Source organism: Pectinophora gossypiella, chromosome 28, assembly GCF_024362695.1.
Source record: "Pectinophora gossypiella chromosome 28, ilPecGoss1.1, whole genome shotgun sequence".
Classification (NCBI taxonomy): Eukaryota; Metazoa; Arthropoda; class Insecta; order Lepidoptera; family Gelechiidae; genus Pectinophora; species Pectinophora gossypiella.
In genome coordinates this window covers 1,777,739-1,792,709 of record NC_065431.1, presented here as the reverse complement: position 1 = coordinate 1,792,709, position 14,971 = coordinate 1,777,739, and the positions used below count along the sequence as shown (strand labels likewise).

Sequence of the window (14,971 nt, the reverse complement as noted above, 5' to 3'; positions counted from 1 at the left end):
TGGCCGGACAAATGGGCAGCGCTAAGGGCTCTCACCCGGTATAAAATTTAAGACAACAGGCCTGAGGGTGCCCAGTTGGATGCGAACGTCGGCTCAAGGCGTCTGAAGGGATCATATTGAAAGAATTAAGCAGGACCGAATTCAAATTCAAATTCAAAAATATCTTTATTCAGTAGGTAACGTAGTTACACTTTGAATCGTCAATTTTTACATAACGAACGTCTTATCCGCCTAAAACTACTGCAGCTTCTCACAACCTGTATAGCCGGGGAAAAGAAGCTGCAAGAAAAAACTTCGGCACAGGGCCCTAGACGTTCTTTAAAAAAAATAAAAAGTAAACGCTCCTATTACCGCCAGGTTAAGCTATGCTCTGATTACCTCTCAGAAATTAAGTACTTCTGTATTTGCTAGTGCAGCTTATTTATTTTATTTGTATTGTTATGACTGTCTTCTGCTAAATACATCAAGAATTTTTAATTTTGAGTGAATATTTTGGATAAAAAATAATTTTATGTCCGAAAACTCACTTTCCTCTATTACCGCCACATAAATTGCGGTTTCTTTCTATTACCGCCTTTGCTGCATCGAATACCGCCAACGAGATATCTAACCAACTATTCAGGTACAATAAAATACTTTATTTAAAAAAAACGTTGTTTTTACCACTGTTAATGTAGTTAATAGATACATAAATTGGGAAGGCACTGTCTCTCAAAATACAGGTTCACCTAGTTTGAAAGACAGGGTTCCAACAAAAACTGTAAACGAACTGTTTTCAATAATCATCATCATCAACAGCTGTATGACGCCCACTGCTGGGCATAGGCCTCCCCCAAGGATCTCCACAACGATCGGTCCTGCGCTGCCCGCATCCAACGGCTTCCACCTCGGCACCTTCACCAGATCGTCGGTTCACCTTGTAGCGGGCCTACCCACTGAGCGTCGTCCGACACGTGGTCGCCACTCCAGAACCTTTCCGCCCCAGCGGCCATCGGTTCTCCTCGCTATGTGTCCTGCCCACTGCCACTTCAGTTTTGCAATTCTCCGAGCTATGTCGGTGACTTTAGTTCTCCTGCGGATTTCCTCATTTCTGATTCGATCAAGCAGGGAAATACTGAGCATAGCTCTCTCCATTGCCCGCTGAGCGACACCGAGCCTCCTCACGAGACCCATAGTAAGCAGCCACGTCTCACTGCCGTAGGTCATCACTGGCAACACGCGCTGGTCAAAGACTTTCGTCTTGAGACACTGGTATTTTGGACGAGAAGATATTCCGCAGCTTCCCGAACGCTGCCCATCCGAGTTGGATCCGACGAGAGATCTCTTTCTCGAAGTTGGACTTACCTAACTGGATTATTTGTCCTAGGTAAATGTACTGGTCTACAACTTCGAGTGTAACGTTCCCAACCTGAACTGGAGTGGGTGCAACATGGTCGTTGGACATAATTTTTGTCTTTGCCATGTTCATGCTAAGACCCACTCGTTGGGATGCGTTACTGAGATGCTCGAGCATGGTGTTCAGTTCTTCCAGGGTCTCAGCCATTAGGACTATATCATCGGCAAATCGAAGGTGCGTCAGGTACTCACCGTTGATGTTGATGCCAAATCCTTTCCAGTCCAGAAGCTTAAAAATATCCTTCAATGCAGCAGTGAACAGTTTCGGAGAGATGACATCTCCCTGTCTCACTCCTCGCTGCAGTTGGATCGGATTAGAGCTCTGGTTCTGTACTCGAACTGACATAGTGGCATTTTGGTAGAGGTCCCTTAGCTTTTCGATGTACCTATGGTCCACTTGGCACCTCTGAAGAGACTGCAACACCGCTCAGGTCTCGATCGAATCAAAGGCATAGTCCACAAACGCCAAGCAAAGTGGCAGATTATACTCTTCGGTCTTCTGTATAACCTGCCGCAGCGTATGGATGTGGTCTATGGTGCTAAAGCCTTTTCGGAAACCGGCTTGTTCGGGAGGCTGGAAGTCGTCAAATCTGCAAGCGAGACGATTCGTAATGACCCTCGAAAACAACTTGTAGACATGGCTCAGAAGCGAGATAGGTCTGTAGTTCTTCAGTAGGGCTTTATCACCTTTCTTGAAGAACAGGACCACCTCGCTTCCGCTCTATGCCCTCTGCGTTTTGCCCTGAAATATGACGGAATTGAAGAGCCTCTGGAGGGCTTTGAGTATTGGCGTTCCGCCCGCTCTCAGAAGTTCTGCTGTGATTCTGTCATCTCCTGCCGCTTTGTTGTTTTTGAGCTGTTTGAGGGCCATCCTAATCTCGTACAGGCTGACGTCCGGGATATCTTCAGTGTAGTGTCGGGTAAGCTTGGCTCGAGGGTCTCGAGCCATGTTTTCGCCTGATGTTTTCGTGGAATATAGCTGTCTATAGAAACTCCCAATCTCCCTCACGATTTCGGGAGTCGACGAAATGATTCTGTATGAGGAGTTTTCAATAAACTTTATTATTATTGTTATTTTTTTATTAAATGAATTATGACATAAACTATAGAAAAATCTTTTGGTTTCATAGATTTATATACATAATTGACGTCTGTCTCTGTCTATCCGTCTGTATCTCTGCCGGTCCGTCTGTCTCTGTCTATCCGTCTGTCTCTGTCCGTCCGTCTCTGTCCGTCCGTCTGTCTCTGTCCGTCCGTCTGTCTCTGTCCGTACGTCTGTCTCTGTCTGTCCTTCTGTCTCTGTCTATCCGTCTGTCTCTGTCCGTCCGTCTGTCTCTGCCTGTCCTTCTGTCTCTGTCTGTTCTTCTGTCTCTGTCCGTCCGTCTGTCTCTATCTGTCCGTCCGTTTCGGTCTGTCCGTCCGTCTGTCTCTATCTGTCCGTCCGTTTCGGTCTGTCCGTCCGTCTGTCTCTATCTGTCCGTCCGTTTCGGTCTGTCCGTCCGTCTCTGTCAGTCCGAAGAATAATGCATCACCCTGTCTATAAATCATAAGAGGGAATCTATGGTGGCGGTAATAGAAACATGTATGTAATTTCTGTGTTTCAATTTCCGCCACATAAAAATTAGCCTTAAGAAAACAAATAAATATTCAAAATGAGAGCTACGTATGTAATAACCAGTTTCAAAGCATATTTTAATAAATATATAAAGTATTTAAATTAGAAATTCATAATTACTTCAACTACTTGTTCATACATTTCTTTAAAAAAAACATTAACTTATATGCAGCACAGGATACTTGAATTCCACCAAATGTGTGGCGTTAATAGATTTTAATATAGTTCATGAACCATACTATAAAATAAGATGATAACATTATGAATGATTGGGCATGTTACCTTAAATAACTAAAAAATACAAATATCATACAAATATCGATCGCCGCCATAGGTGGCGGTAATAGTAACCAAACTGCAAATGTATGCTTCTATCACCGCCACATTTTAAATCTCAAATTAATCATTTAAAACTAACACAAATATCAAATATAGCATGCTTTCTCAGTTCTTAAACGTATTAACAAGTAGTTATAATTACTAAAATGAAGAAATATATGTTTCATCGGACACAAAACCTTAAGAAAAAAATGTTGTATGCTTATGCATTTCAGTAGTGGCTTGTATGGAGCGCGTTGCTTGCGCGGACACTGCACACTTACAGACCAATCACAAATTAGACTGTTGTTGCCCACGCTCAGGGGTATGTTCGTTTCATGGTCAATTAATACATGTATCTTTTGACATTTGAATCAATTTTCTATCTCGGACACAATTCAAAATATCCGCAATTTAAAAAAGGTGGCGGTAAACGATGTCGATTTTTGGGTGGCGTTAATAGGAGCGTTTACCTTAAACATAAAATATTGGTATACAATTGAGTAATTTAGCTGCCTAATATCAGTTCTCAGACAGTTAATCCCGAAGCAAATGGGATTTGCTTACCCCGGTGGGGATTATGCGTGAGTTTATGTATGTATGCTTTTATCCTACGCCGCCGTCGGTCGAACCCCGGTACCAAACTTGCATTAATTTATCTCAAGTGCAGTTTTCACTAACACAGTCGGCTCAACCATCATAGACGGCGATACGGCCCACCTATCGCGTTGTTCTAACAGGAAGCTCGGTGAACGTAGCAAATAAAATAACTGGATACGTCTGAAATTCTTTTACCAAATTGTTTACAAATAGGGTAACATAACCTAAAGGAGGTCAGACGCTTATCAATACGAAAATAATAATAAAAAAACACAGAATAACAGTGGAAATGAAAATCAAAACAGATTCCGAGCGAACACGCGAGGCGTTGTAAATATTGACGGTTAGGGAAGCGCTGTATTGGTTAGCGTTTATCGATAACTTCAATCTGAAAGTCCGACTGAAGTTGAAGGACCAACCATGGAAAGTCAAACCATCACCTACATAAATGGAGCTTAAAGGAGTCGCCATACCGTGAATGTGGTCACCCGGATCAAACCAAATCTCACATAGTGAACGAGTGCCCTCTGCACCGGTTCCCAGGTGGCATAGCCGGGCTGCCGGGCTGCATTGTGTGACGGATGCGGCAGAGACTTGGTTAAGGGAGCTTAAGCTGGATATTTGATCCACGCAGGATATTTTATTTTTTGTCTGCCATACGCAATGATGATGATCCGAAAGTAATCTCTGATGTCTTCTTCTATCGTGTGGGTTGTGAGGTGGATTACCAACCCCATCGACCCTGGTGTCAGGGTTACTATTGAGCCGCCAAACGCCCCTGACATGACTCATGTAACGACTACATACATTAGTAAGTAGTAACCGGGACCAACGGCTTAACGTGCCTTCCGAAGCACAGATCATCTTACTTTCGGACAATCAGGAGATCAGCCTGTAAAGTCCTATAACCAAACTAGGGATCACAAAATGATTTTCGTGATGTGTCCCCACCGAGATTAGCACCCGGGACCTCCGGATCGTGAGCCCAATGCTCAACCACTGGACTTCGGAGGCCGTTATCTCTGATATTATGATGTAGCAAGTCCAATTTTTAAATAGAGGTATTGGCTCTATGTACACCGGAACGGAAACCGGATATTAAACAAACAGCATTAACAATATTAAGATGATCCGTGCTTCGGAACGCACGTTAAGCCGTTGGTCCCGGTTACTACTTAGTGATGTATGTAGTCGTTACATGAGACATGTCAGGGGCTTTTGGAGTGTACTAAAGTTTTAATCTATCGCAGTATCCTGCATCGCAATTTAGTATTTACGCGATGTTAACACATCGCAAGAAGATACATCGAAGCATAGTGTATCTATGATATATTTCTTCGCTGTAACGTGCATAGCAGTGATAAACATTCACACTGAAGATCGTAGTTTTGTTTATCGCCTTTACCAACTGCAGTCATTTGAAAATTAAAACACATAATAACGGGTTCTTACCGCGTTTAAGTGAGGGATATGAGACTCCCGATATTTCGACACTGTTGCAGGTGCCATGATCACGGGATGACTGATGAGATTGGAGTGGAGTAGTTGGAATGTCTGGAGTCTCATATCCCTGATTTAAACGCGGTAAGAACTCGTTATTATGTGTTTTTTCAAATTCAAATTCAAAAATATCTTTATTCAGTAGGTAACATAGTTACACTTTGAATCGTCAATTTTTACATAACGAACGTCTCATCCGCCTAAAACTACTTTTAATTATAATAACCGCGTAATCTTAAAACAATGCAGTCATTTGAATGGATTCGATATCGATAAAACTCGACCCCTCAGCCATCACTAATCCCAAGTTTACAAACAAACCAAAAATGTGATGCACGATTACTCAAATACTCTGCTAAAGAGCTTCTGCACTCCACAGCAAGACATGAACCCACCATGTCTTTACAACAAGCATTCCTTATAACATTGCATGTCACAAGTATATTTTGCAATTATTTGGAAGTTGAGAGCAGTTACAAAAATCCGCGACTCGAGAGGAACAATATTGTCAATAAAGGAGTTTGGGTCAGGAATTTCAAAGAAAACGACAAGTTAGCTGGTGGAAACTTCCTCTTCAGAGGCAACTCAATAGATGTAGATAACATAATTCACGGGGATTTCAACGCTTTTAGTGATAATAGTGGGCCAAATTCGCCGTTCATTTCGTCTTATGTAGAAAGAAGCAAGCGTTCCGCTGATCGTAAGTAATGACTTCATTTTTTAATCGTTGTTTTAATTGCAGAGTCTGAGAAGGTCCCGGGTTCGAGTCCCGATGGGGACATATCACAAAAACACTTTATGATCTTTAAGCCATGATCTTTTGATGAGGACATTACAAGAAGAACATCTGATTGTCCAAAAGATGATCCGTGCTTCGGGAAGCTTAAGCCGTTGGTCCCGGTTACTACTTACTGATGTAAGTAGTCGTTACATGAACCATGTCAGTGGTCTTCGGCAATAGTAACCCTGGCACCATGGTTGATGAGGTTGGTAATCCACTTCCCAACCCACACGATAGAAGAAGACACACCAATCATACATGTATTATAAATTCATGCTTAAAATCAAACTCTCACCGCATTTTTACAAAACGAAGACTAGAGATAAACCAGGTTTAAAATAATAAACTTTTCGAATTCATGTTTGGATCACATGGAAAACATCATGAGAAAACCCACATACACGAGAATTAAATGCGTAATGGATGTATGTGACCTAACCTGTATTGGGCTGGTTTTCCCTTCGCGGGTTGGAAGGTCAGACAGGCAGTTGCTTCTGCAAAAAACCGGACCTGTCAAATCTTCAGGTTAGGTAAGCGGACCCTCTGAAAACGGGATACCGCTTAGGAGATGATTATGATGTTTTGTAATAACTGAAAATGTCCGTATTGTGTGTAATATAACCTGTATTTCTTGCAGTAACCCCAAATCAAAAGCCAAGTGAACGCAACTCAATAAAAAAAGAAACGAGGACCCCAATAACGAGTATAATAAATAGATTCCTTTCACACGTTCCGGATAAGAGGGTCAGACGGTACAGGAAAAGTCTAACCAAATGTGAAAACAAGAACTGTAACACAAACAACGTACTTGATGAAAACCCTTCGTTAATTAAATCCAAACTTATATCGAAGCTAAAGCCCGCGTCAGTCTTTAATGACTATCCCTATGAAATTGCCATCCTTCTTGGAAACAACAAAGATGCTATGGATGAAACGAAGAACTATTCTACCTATGTAATCAATGAAATGATAAGAGAGGACGGGCAGAATCTAACTGTAATACCATTGACTGAATTGAGCAACGTAACAAGCAAACTAGAAGCGATCGCTGAAGAAACAAACAAGACTAACTCTACAAATGTTGTTCCAAAAAGGAGTATGAATAATTACGAATCTGAAGTGATCAAAAAGATTGAAATCGCAGAAGACTTAAACAAAACCCAAGGGACGACGAGAAGCTTTATCGACAGAGATATGTTTGCTAAGAAAGATGAAGCCTGGCATCAAAACGCGCCAGTACCAGACACACACAAGTATAAAGTTGTAAATAAAAATGATGATAGTAAAATTATCAGACCAGTAACCGAAAGAGGGCTTATTAAAGTACTTTCTATGCTAACTAATACATTCAAGAAGATAATGAAACAACACAGCGACATTAAAGAAATTCACAAGAAGCTCCACGGAATGAATGAAGATTTCTTAAAGAATGTCGAGTTAATATCCGACAAATTCCAAGACTTTGAATCGAAATACGCTAATCTTGTTGCTTTTAACCAAAAAATCACTGAAATGGACGAGAAACTCACTGCTAGAGAGCAACATTTCAAAACTAAAGAGAGAGAACTATCGAAAAACTTAGTCGAATTCGAAATCCAACAGAAGAAATTCTTGACTCAACAGCGGCAGTTTTATAACATCCAAAAATTGATGCTGGCACAGAATGAAAGAATCAATTCGAAACAGAACGCAATAGCAAAGACACAGAGCGAAATTTCGCACAGACAGAACAATTTCGCGAGAATTTTGAAGAAGGCGAAACAAGTTTATTTCGACAGCAAACATAACCAACCAAAGACATCTCCGTCAGCATCACCGCCTTATGCAAAACTAGATAATAGTGCGACAGCAAAAGCTGAGGACATCCAAACACCACCACGACCTTCTACTTTAAGGCCTGTCCCCACTGATTCAGTCAAAATCAATCTGTTTTCTATCCCATCTATACCTAGAATAGAAAACCAAGATCATTTGCTACTGAACGAAAAGGACGAACAACCAGTCGATGATTTAGTCTACAAATATTATTTTAATAACACATTTATTGACACTTTGATGAAGAATTTTCTCACTGGGTTTATAAGCACCGGTGAACTTAATGACAACACACGCAATTACAAAAGCAAAAGGGATGAGGTAACTGAAGGCACTACACTTTTATTGCCAGTGAACAACCCAGGATTTGACGAGTTGGGAGGAAAAGTTATAACACGAGAACGCAGGTGGATCAGCCATCATTCTAGAAAGAAGAATAGACGCAAGAACAGGGGGAAAGGTGCAGCTGAAAACAATAACGCAGACGATGAAAAACCGATTAAAAACAAGAAAGCAGTAGACAATATGTTTGATCCGACGCCAGCGAAAACTCCAAATGAAATGAAAATCAATACAATAGACCTACATAAGAGCGATGCTTTTATAACGATGGCTACCGGCTTCTGCAAAGGCATTGGACAGAGCTCAAGCCCCCAAATCCTGGACTGGTGTGTGGAGAAAGCGTTGAGGAGACTGCAGAATATTGGTAAATATATTTATTCGTATGACTTTCTTGTAAGGTAAGGGTGGGTGATGACCTGTGTTTTGGCGTATTCGTTGCAGCGCGGTGCGTAGACAGACACGAAACCAGAGACGAAAATAATGAGAATCATGAACCAACAAGTGAGCGGACAACTAACACGACAAACACAGGTCATCATTGTAGCACCTTTGCCTTCAGCGCTCCCCATTTGTCAGGCCAAGTAGTGAATGCCACCTAAGGCACTTTAAAACAAACTATTATCTAGTCATACCAAAATAACAGTTTATTTCTGGTAACTTTACGTATTTTTAGAATTTTATAAGGCATTTGGTACGTTGAAATCAAATTAAAATTAATGATTATGTTCACCATTCAAATCAGACTAACATTATAGTGTCATTGGCACGAGTCATGTCAGGGACCTATGGCGGCTCAATAATAACCCTGACACCAGGGTTGATGGGGTTGGTAATCCACGTCACAACCCACACGATATATAACGTGATTTCAGAAATAAAAATGCCCCCTCTACCACCGCCTACGGAACCCAAGAGGGATGAGAAAATATACGTACCTCGGAGGAAACCCAGTTCACACAAGGAAACAACTGTTAGCACTGTGGTACCCACTATTGAAAACCATCCTACAAGTAAGTAATGCCTTGTTTTAAGTTTACGCTGTTAATGGTGCTAATACCTGTAAATACCATCTAATTTTATTTTAAGTTATATCTGTCATTTTCTTATCCGCCGAAAAGGAAAGGGACGGGTAATCGACAAGCATAAAATTTATGGAACACACGTCAATTTTAAGCACAAATCTAAACCAACCGTCTAAAAATTTTACATCCGTCAATAACCCAACACAGTTAAGTAGACAGCACGTCAAACGGATTGCATACCAGCGACGTACCATTTGATTCGCCCGGGTTGTTCATTCATTTACTCATTCTTCCTAAAATTAAGAGCTGTGAATCATCCGTCCCTTTCCTTTTCGACGGATATGAAAATGACGGATATAACTTAAAATAAAATTAGGCGGTGTCTGCAGGAATCGGGGCCATTATCATAATTAAAACACATAATAACGGGTTCTTACCGCGTTTAAAGTAGATTATGGATCTACCTCATATCCCTACTTTAAACGCGGTAAGAACCCATTATTATGTGTTTTAATAAAATTATGATAACCGCGTAAACTTAAAACAATGGTAAAAGTGACATCATGACGAATACTGAGGGGAATGATACATTATACATTATTTTGAATAATACCTACTTTAACCTTGTTTGTTTTAGCTAAAACGTATCAGAGTACATTATCAGGCGCGTCATCCACCCCGGTCCTATACACGTACTCTCCAATGAGCACGGTCCTGACTGAGACCACACAGAAACTGAACCTGTTCTTCCCTGGTAATTTTTTTTTACTTAATAAACATCGGGGAGCGTCTGTCTGACCCCGGGTCCGGACTTGCACCAATAATTTATTTATTTATTTATTTTTATTTTTTTATTTAAGGAATACATACAGCTTAAAATAACACATGTATCAATATAACACACATAGGATGATTAAAAGAGAATACGAATTTAGACATAATAGTAATAATAAATAAATAATATTAATAATAAAATAATTTGTTAATTTAAATAATTAAATAATATAATAATTTGTTAATTTATCTTACGTGCAGTGCGCTTAGCACCGTAAGCGCGCGACTCTTTCTCGCCTCGACATACCTACGTCACCCGTCACTCTCTCACAGTACTGCACAGAATGAGACAGACGATCGCTGTCGCGGCGAGAAAGAGTCGCGTGCTGACGGTGCTAGGCCCGCAATTTTCACTAACACAGCTCGACAAAATGAATCTTGTTGTCCAAAAATAATCGTTTTTATTTTTTAAGACAGTTAGTGAACTGAAAATGACCAAGTTTTCAATTGTTTTTCAGATAACGAAAAAATAGAATCAAACCTGAAACAATTTGGTAAGTGGCTATCACAAACTTCTTCCTCTTTGTTACTGTATTTTTTTACTTTTTTAGAAAATAAGGCTGAAATGGCCCCTATCTTCCGATTGCGTTGATTTGGAAGCTTGATGTTTTTACATCTTCAAGGGACCACAGACATAAGTATTAGGTGTTAGTTTCAACTTGATACAACCACGCGTTCCCGAGAAAAAATGTTTTGGCTGACAGACAGACGGACGGACAACAAACTGATCCTATTGTTAGGGTTATACCTAAAGGATTCGATCCGGGATCCCGGTCGTATTTTAATCCCGAAATTTTCGGGATTAAATTTAATAAATCCGGGGATTTTCGGGATTAAAATATTTTTTATATAAGTTAATTTGAAAATGTGCGTGGAATGAAGTGTATAAAATATCAGCTTTTCGTCGTGATAATATTGATATTTTTTGTTAATTGATGATAACAAAACGAGTATTAACACAAAAAAAGAATAGGTCTAACACTATAGGTCTACCAGAATCTGATGGCGTAAAAAAGTAAAAAAAATATTGATTTCCCTATGGTAATGTTAAACTGTCCCCTGTCAAGTCAAACATATTTTGTACATGTTTTGTCAACAATACTGAGATTTTCCAAAGATTCCTTGAAATTATTCTAAACGTAAGAATATCGAAAAAGCCACTTCAATCACAAGCAAGAAAGATTGATTTGAATAGGTCTAACAATACTACTTATATAAAAACAACGAACTGAAAAGTATAAGAAAATAGCAAACCAGTTTTTACCATAACTGTACAATAACATCACAACTCGCTCGACGTAGAGGGAAAATAAGGCCACTCGCAGTAGAGACTCGCCGTAGCGCGGGTCGCCGTTGGGAAAGACGCTGTCAACGCTACAATTCTATTTTCTGTAGCTCTAAGAAGTTATGCTAATATTGTGCATAGACTTAAATGTTTTTAGTATATAGTCTTTTTTATAGCATAACTATTTAAACAAGTTTTTAAGTAGGTAGTTGACTTTTTTAAGTTTATTGTAAAATAAAAAAAAAACAGACAAGACAATTATGAAATTATTTTCAGAAATGCATAGTTTGTTGTTTATTTTATCACGTGAAAGCTTAATTTTGTTTTGTTCTTTGAATATTTAACTGAAGATTTAAAAAAGAGTTGATTTTGATATGTTTCACTGTATTTTTGTTACCACTTTCTATTACTAATACAATCCCGGGACTCCGAGATTAACTGTAGGTAATCCCGAAATCCCGGGATTAGAAAAATGGACCGGGATCGAATCTAGTTATACCATATCCTCTCCAGTTGGTTGAGGGGAGGCCTGTGTCCATAAATGAGACGTTTAAAGGCTATTTCTCTTATGTGTACGGTCACGAGTACTGATATGTATACACTTTGAAACCATGTCGCATTAACTTTTTTGACAAATTAAACCGTAAGTCTCTTTAAATGTCAAATATGATAGTGCGACAGGGTTCTAAAGTGGGTACATGATATTGCTCATGACTGTACGGATCGGTAAGCGATTATGACTCGTACTTTATCGGGTTTATTTTTCTTTTCAGACTTAAGACCGGACACAGAGGGCAACTTTTACTATGACGGAAGCTTGCACGCCAGCGACGTCATCAAAGGTGACTCTTGCCTAGCCAAGTGGATAATCTATTACTAAAACAAAAAAGCTAACAAACGACCAAGGAAATGGAATCCCCAAAGAGAAAATTTAAATCGAAAAAAAAAAAGGAAAATTAGTCCTACACGAACCGGGGATTGTCTTTGGCACTCCCATAGTGTATACAGGGTTAATCGCCGATTGGTGTCACACAACATTTAGATTAACTTATCTTAAGGGGCCTCTACGTGTTGGTTTCGGCCCCACGCACGCCTTCCAAAATTCCGGGACTCCATAGGCCCGAGATATGGAAATGACAAACATAAAAATTTTAGTAAAACCTACGACAAACATATACATTTACAATACTAAAATATACACACATTAATATTGAGTTGGAAAACATAAAGGTATATGGGTGCCGCAGCTCACCAAAAAAGGCCAGGGTTCAGTGAACATTTACTCAGAGGGCAACACTGATTTTCAACGCACGCCGATCGGAATTCTGACTCGGACAGGACTTGAGCCCGCAGCAGTCAAGCCGGGACGAGCTACCATTCAAATTCAAATTCAAAAATATCTTTATTCGGTAGTTAACATAGTTACTTAGAATCGTCAATTTTTATATAATGAACGTCTCATCCGCCTAAAACTACTGCAGCTTCTCACAACCTGTATAGCCGGGGAAAAGAAGCTGCAAGAAAAACCTTTGCACTTGGGTCCTCCTCCTGTCCATGCGAAACTATTTCGATCTATGTATCGTCATTAAAGACACTGTTTTTCACAGAAATTGAGTGATTAATTAAAACACTGGGTTCTTACCGCGTTTAAATCAGGGATATGAGACTCCCGATATATCGACACTGATGCAAGTGCCATGATCACGGGATGACTGATTTAAACGCGGCAAGAACCCGTTATTATGTGTTTTAATTATGATAATAACCGCGTAAACTTAAAACAATGTAGAAATTGAGTGTCTATTCGTACGAGCTCCAGTGGTTGAGCGTGGGGCTCACGATCCGTAGGTCCTGGGTTCGATTCCTACGGGACATATCACAAAAATTACTTTGTGGTCCCTAGTTTGATTAGGACATTACAGACTGAACACCAGATTGTCCGAAAGTAAGATGATCCTTCGGAAGGCACGTTAAGCCGTTGGTCCCGGTTACTACTTACTGATGTAAGTAGTCGTTACATAAGCCATGTCAGCCTTTGGCGGCTCAATAGTATCCCTGACACCAGGGTTGATGAGGGTGGTACTCCACACAACCCACACGATAGAAGAAGATAACAAAATAATGTCAACATAGAAGATAATAAATTAAAATAAAATGTCACAAGATAATAAATTAATACAATGTCATGGCTAATATGAGTAATAAATTATTTATGTATAAAATAAAATTACATTCAAGTAATTACAATAAAATACAATGTATTTTTTTCATAAAATCGTCAACAGAATATAGCTCCATATCCAATTGGTACTCCACCTCACAACCGACACGATAGAAGAAGATATGAGGTTTGTGGTATTAATTTATTAATGTATTCCGTTTTTTCAGATGACCACAACAGCGAGTCGGATATTATGCCAGGACTCGACAGCAACTCTCGAATAGACACCATCGACCCGGAAAACTTCGATACCCAGGCCATGAGACGCGCTATGTTACGCAGGTAAATAAACTATACTCCTGTGATTGCTTACGGGGTACGGTCTCCGTGGTCCAGTGGTTGAGCGTTGTGCTCGCGATCCGGAGGTCCCGGGTTCAAATCCCGGTGGGGACAAATCACAAAAATCACTTTGTGATCCCTAGTTTGGTTAGGACATTACAGGCTGATCACCTGATTGTCCAAAAAGTAGAAAGATCCGTGCTTCGGAAGGCACGTTAAGCCGTTGGTCCCGGTTATTACTTACTGATGTAAGTACGTAGTCGTTACATGAGTCATGTCAGGGGCCTATGGCGGCTGAGTAATAACCCTGACACCAGGGTTGATGGGGTTGATAATTCACCTCACAATCCACATGATAGATAGAGATAATGGTTCAGCTGCTTATCTTCATGACTGTACAGTCATGAGCAATATAATGTACTCACTTTAGGACTCTGTCGCACTAACATATTTGTCATTTAGTGAGACTTACAGTTCAATTTGTCAAAAAAGTTAATGTGACATGGTACCAAAGTGTTCATACATATTAATGCTCATGACTGTACAGTGTCGTAACAGACTTGTGACAAAATGCGTCGCGGACATTTTAAAAGATACTGGTTGTCTATTTCTTATACGAGGTCTATGGGCTGAACAGAATCTATCACAATCTTAATATTCCCGTAGATCGTTCTATTCCAGGATGAAGTATGAAAGCATGCTAAAGAAAATGACGAAACTCTAGAAGGATGGAGAAGAGAGAAGAGAAGAACAGAATAATAGCAATACCTTATAGTTCTAAAAAGTTAATAATCTATTGCAGTTGGATTGCAGTTGGATTACAGTTGAGTTACAGTTGGGTTACAGTTCGATTACGGTTGATTTGCAGTTCAAATGCAAATAATGCCAATAATTTAATAATTGACCACAGATCAAAATGCATATAATTTCATTTTGTGCCTTAGTATTTAATAGATTAACTAAT

The 14,971-nt window shown here is 39.8% G+C and overlaps 2 protein-coding genes across 2 annotated transcripts in view; one reads left to right on the top strand and one right to left on the bottom strand.

The window, feature by feature from the left end:
- Nucleotides 1-14,971, bottom strand: part of LOC126379155 (glycogen [starch] synthase) — a 99,231-nt gene that overhangs the window by 7,699 nt on the left and 76,561 nt on the right. The window lies entirely within an intron of this gene.
- Nucleotides 5,825-14,808, top strand: LOC126379077 (uncharacterized). The gene is made up of 8 exons (XM_050027640.1): nucleotides 5,825-6,128; nucleotides 6,847-8,730; nucleotides 9,239-9,376; nucleotides 10,026-10,142; nucleotides 10,681-10,716; nucleotides 12,281-12,349; nucleotides 13,896-14,010; nucleotides 14,674-14,808. Exons 1-8 carry the CDS (start codon nucleotides 5,825-5,827, stop codon nucleotides 14,729-14,731), a joined length of 2,721 nt encoding a protein of 906 aa, XP_049883597.1. The 3' UTR covers nucleotides 14,732-14,808.

Coding starts and splice junctions, on each gene's coding strand:
- LOC126379077 (XM_050027640.1), top strand. CDS start 5,825: ATGTCTTTACAACAAGCATTCCTTATAACATTGCATGTCACAAGTATA. Junction 10,143..10,680: donor ACTGAACCTGTTCTTCCCTG/GTAATTTTTTTT, acceptor ATTGTTTTTCAG/ATAACGAAAAAATAGAATCA. Junction 10,717..12,280: donor ATCAAACCTGAAACAATTTG/GTAAGTGGCTAT, acceptor TTTTCTTTTCAG/ACTTAAGACCGGACACAGAG.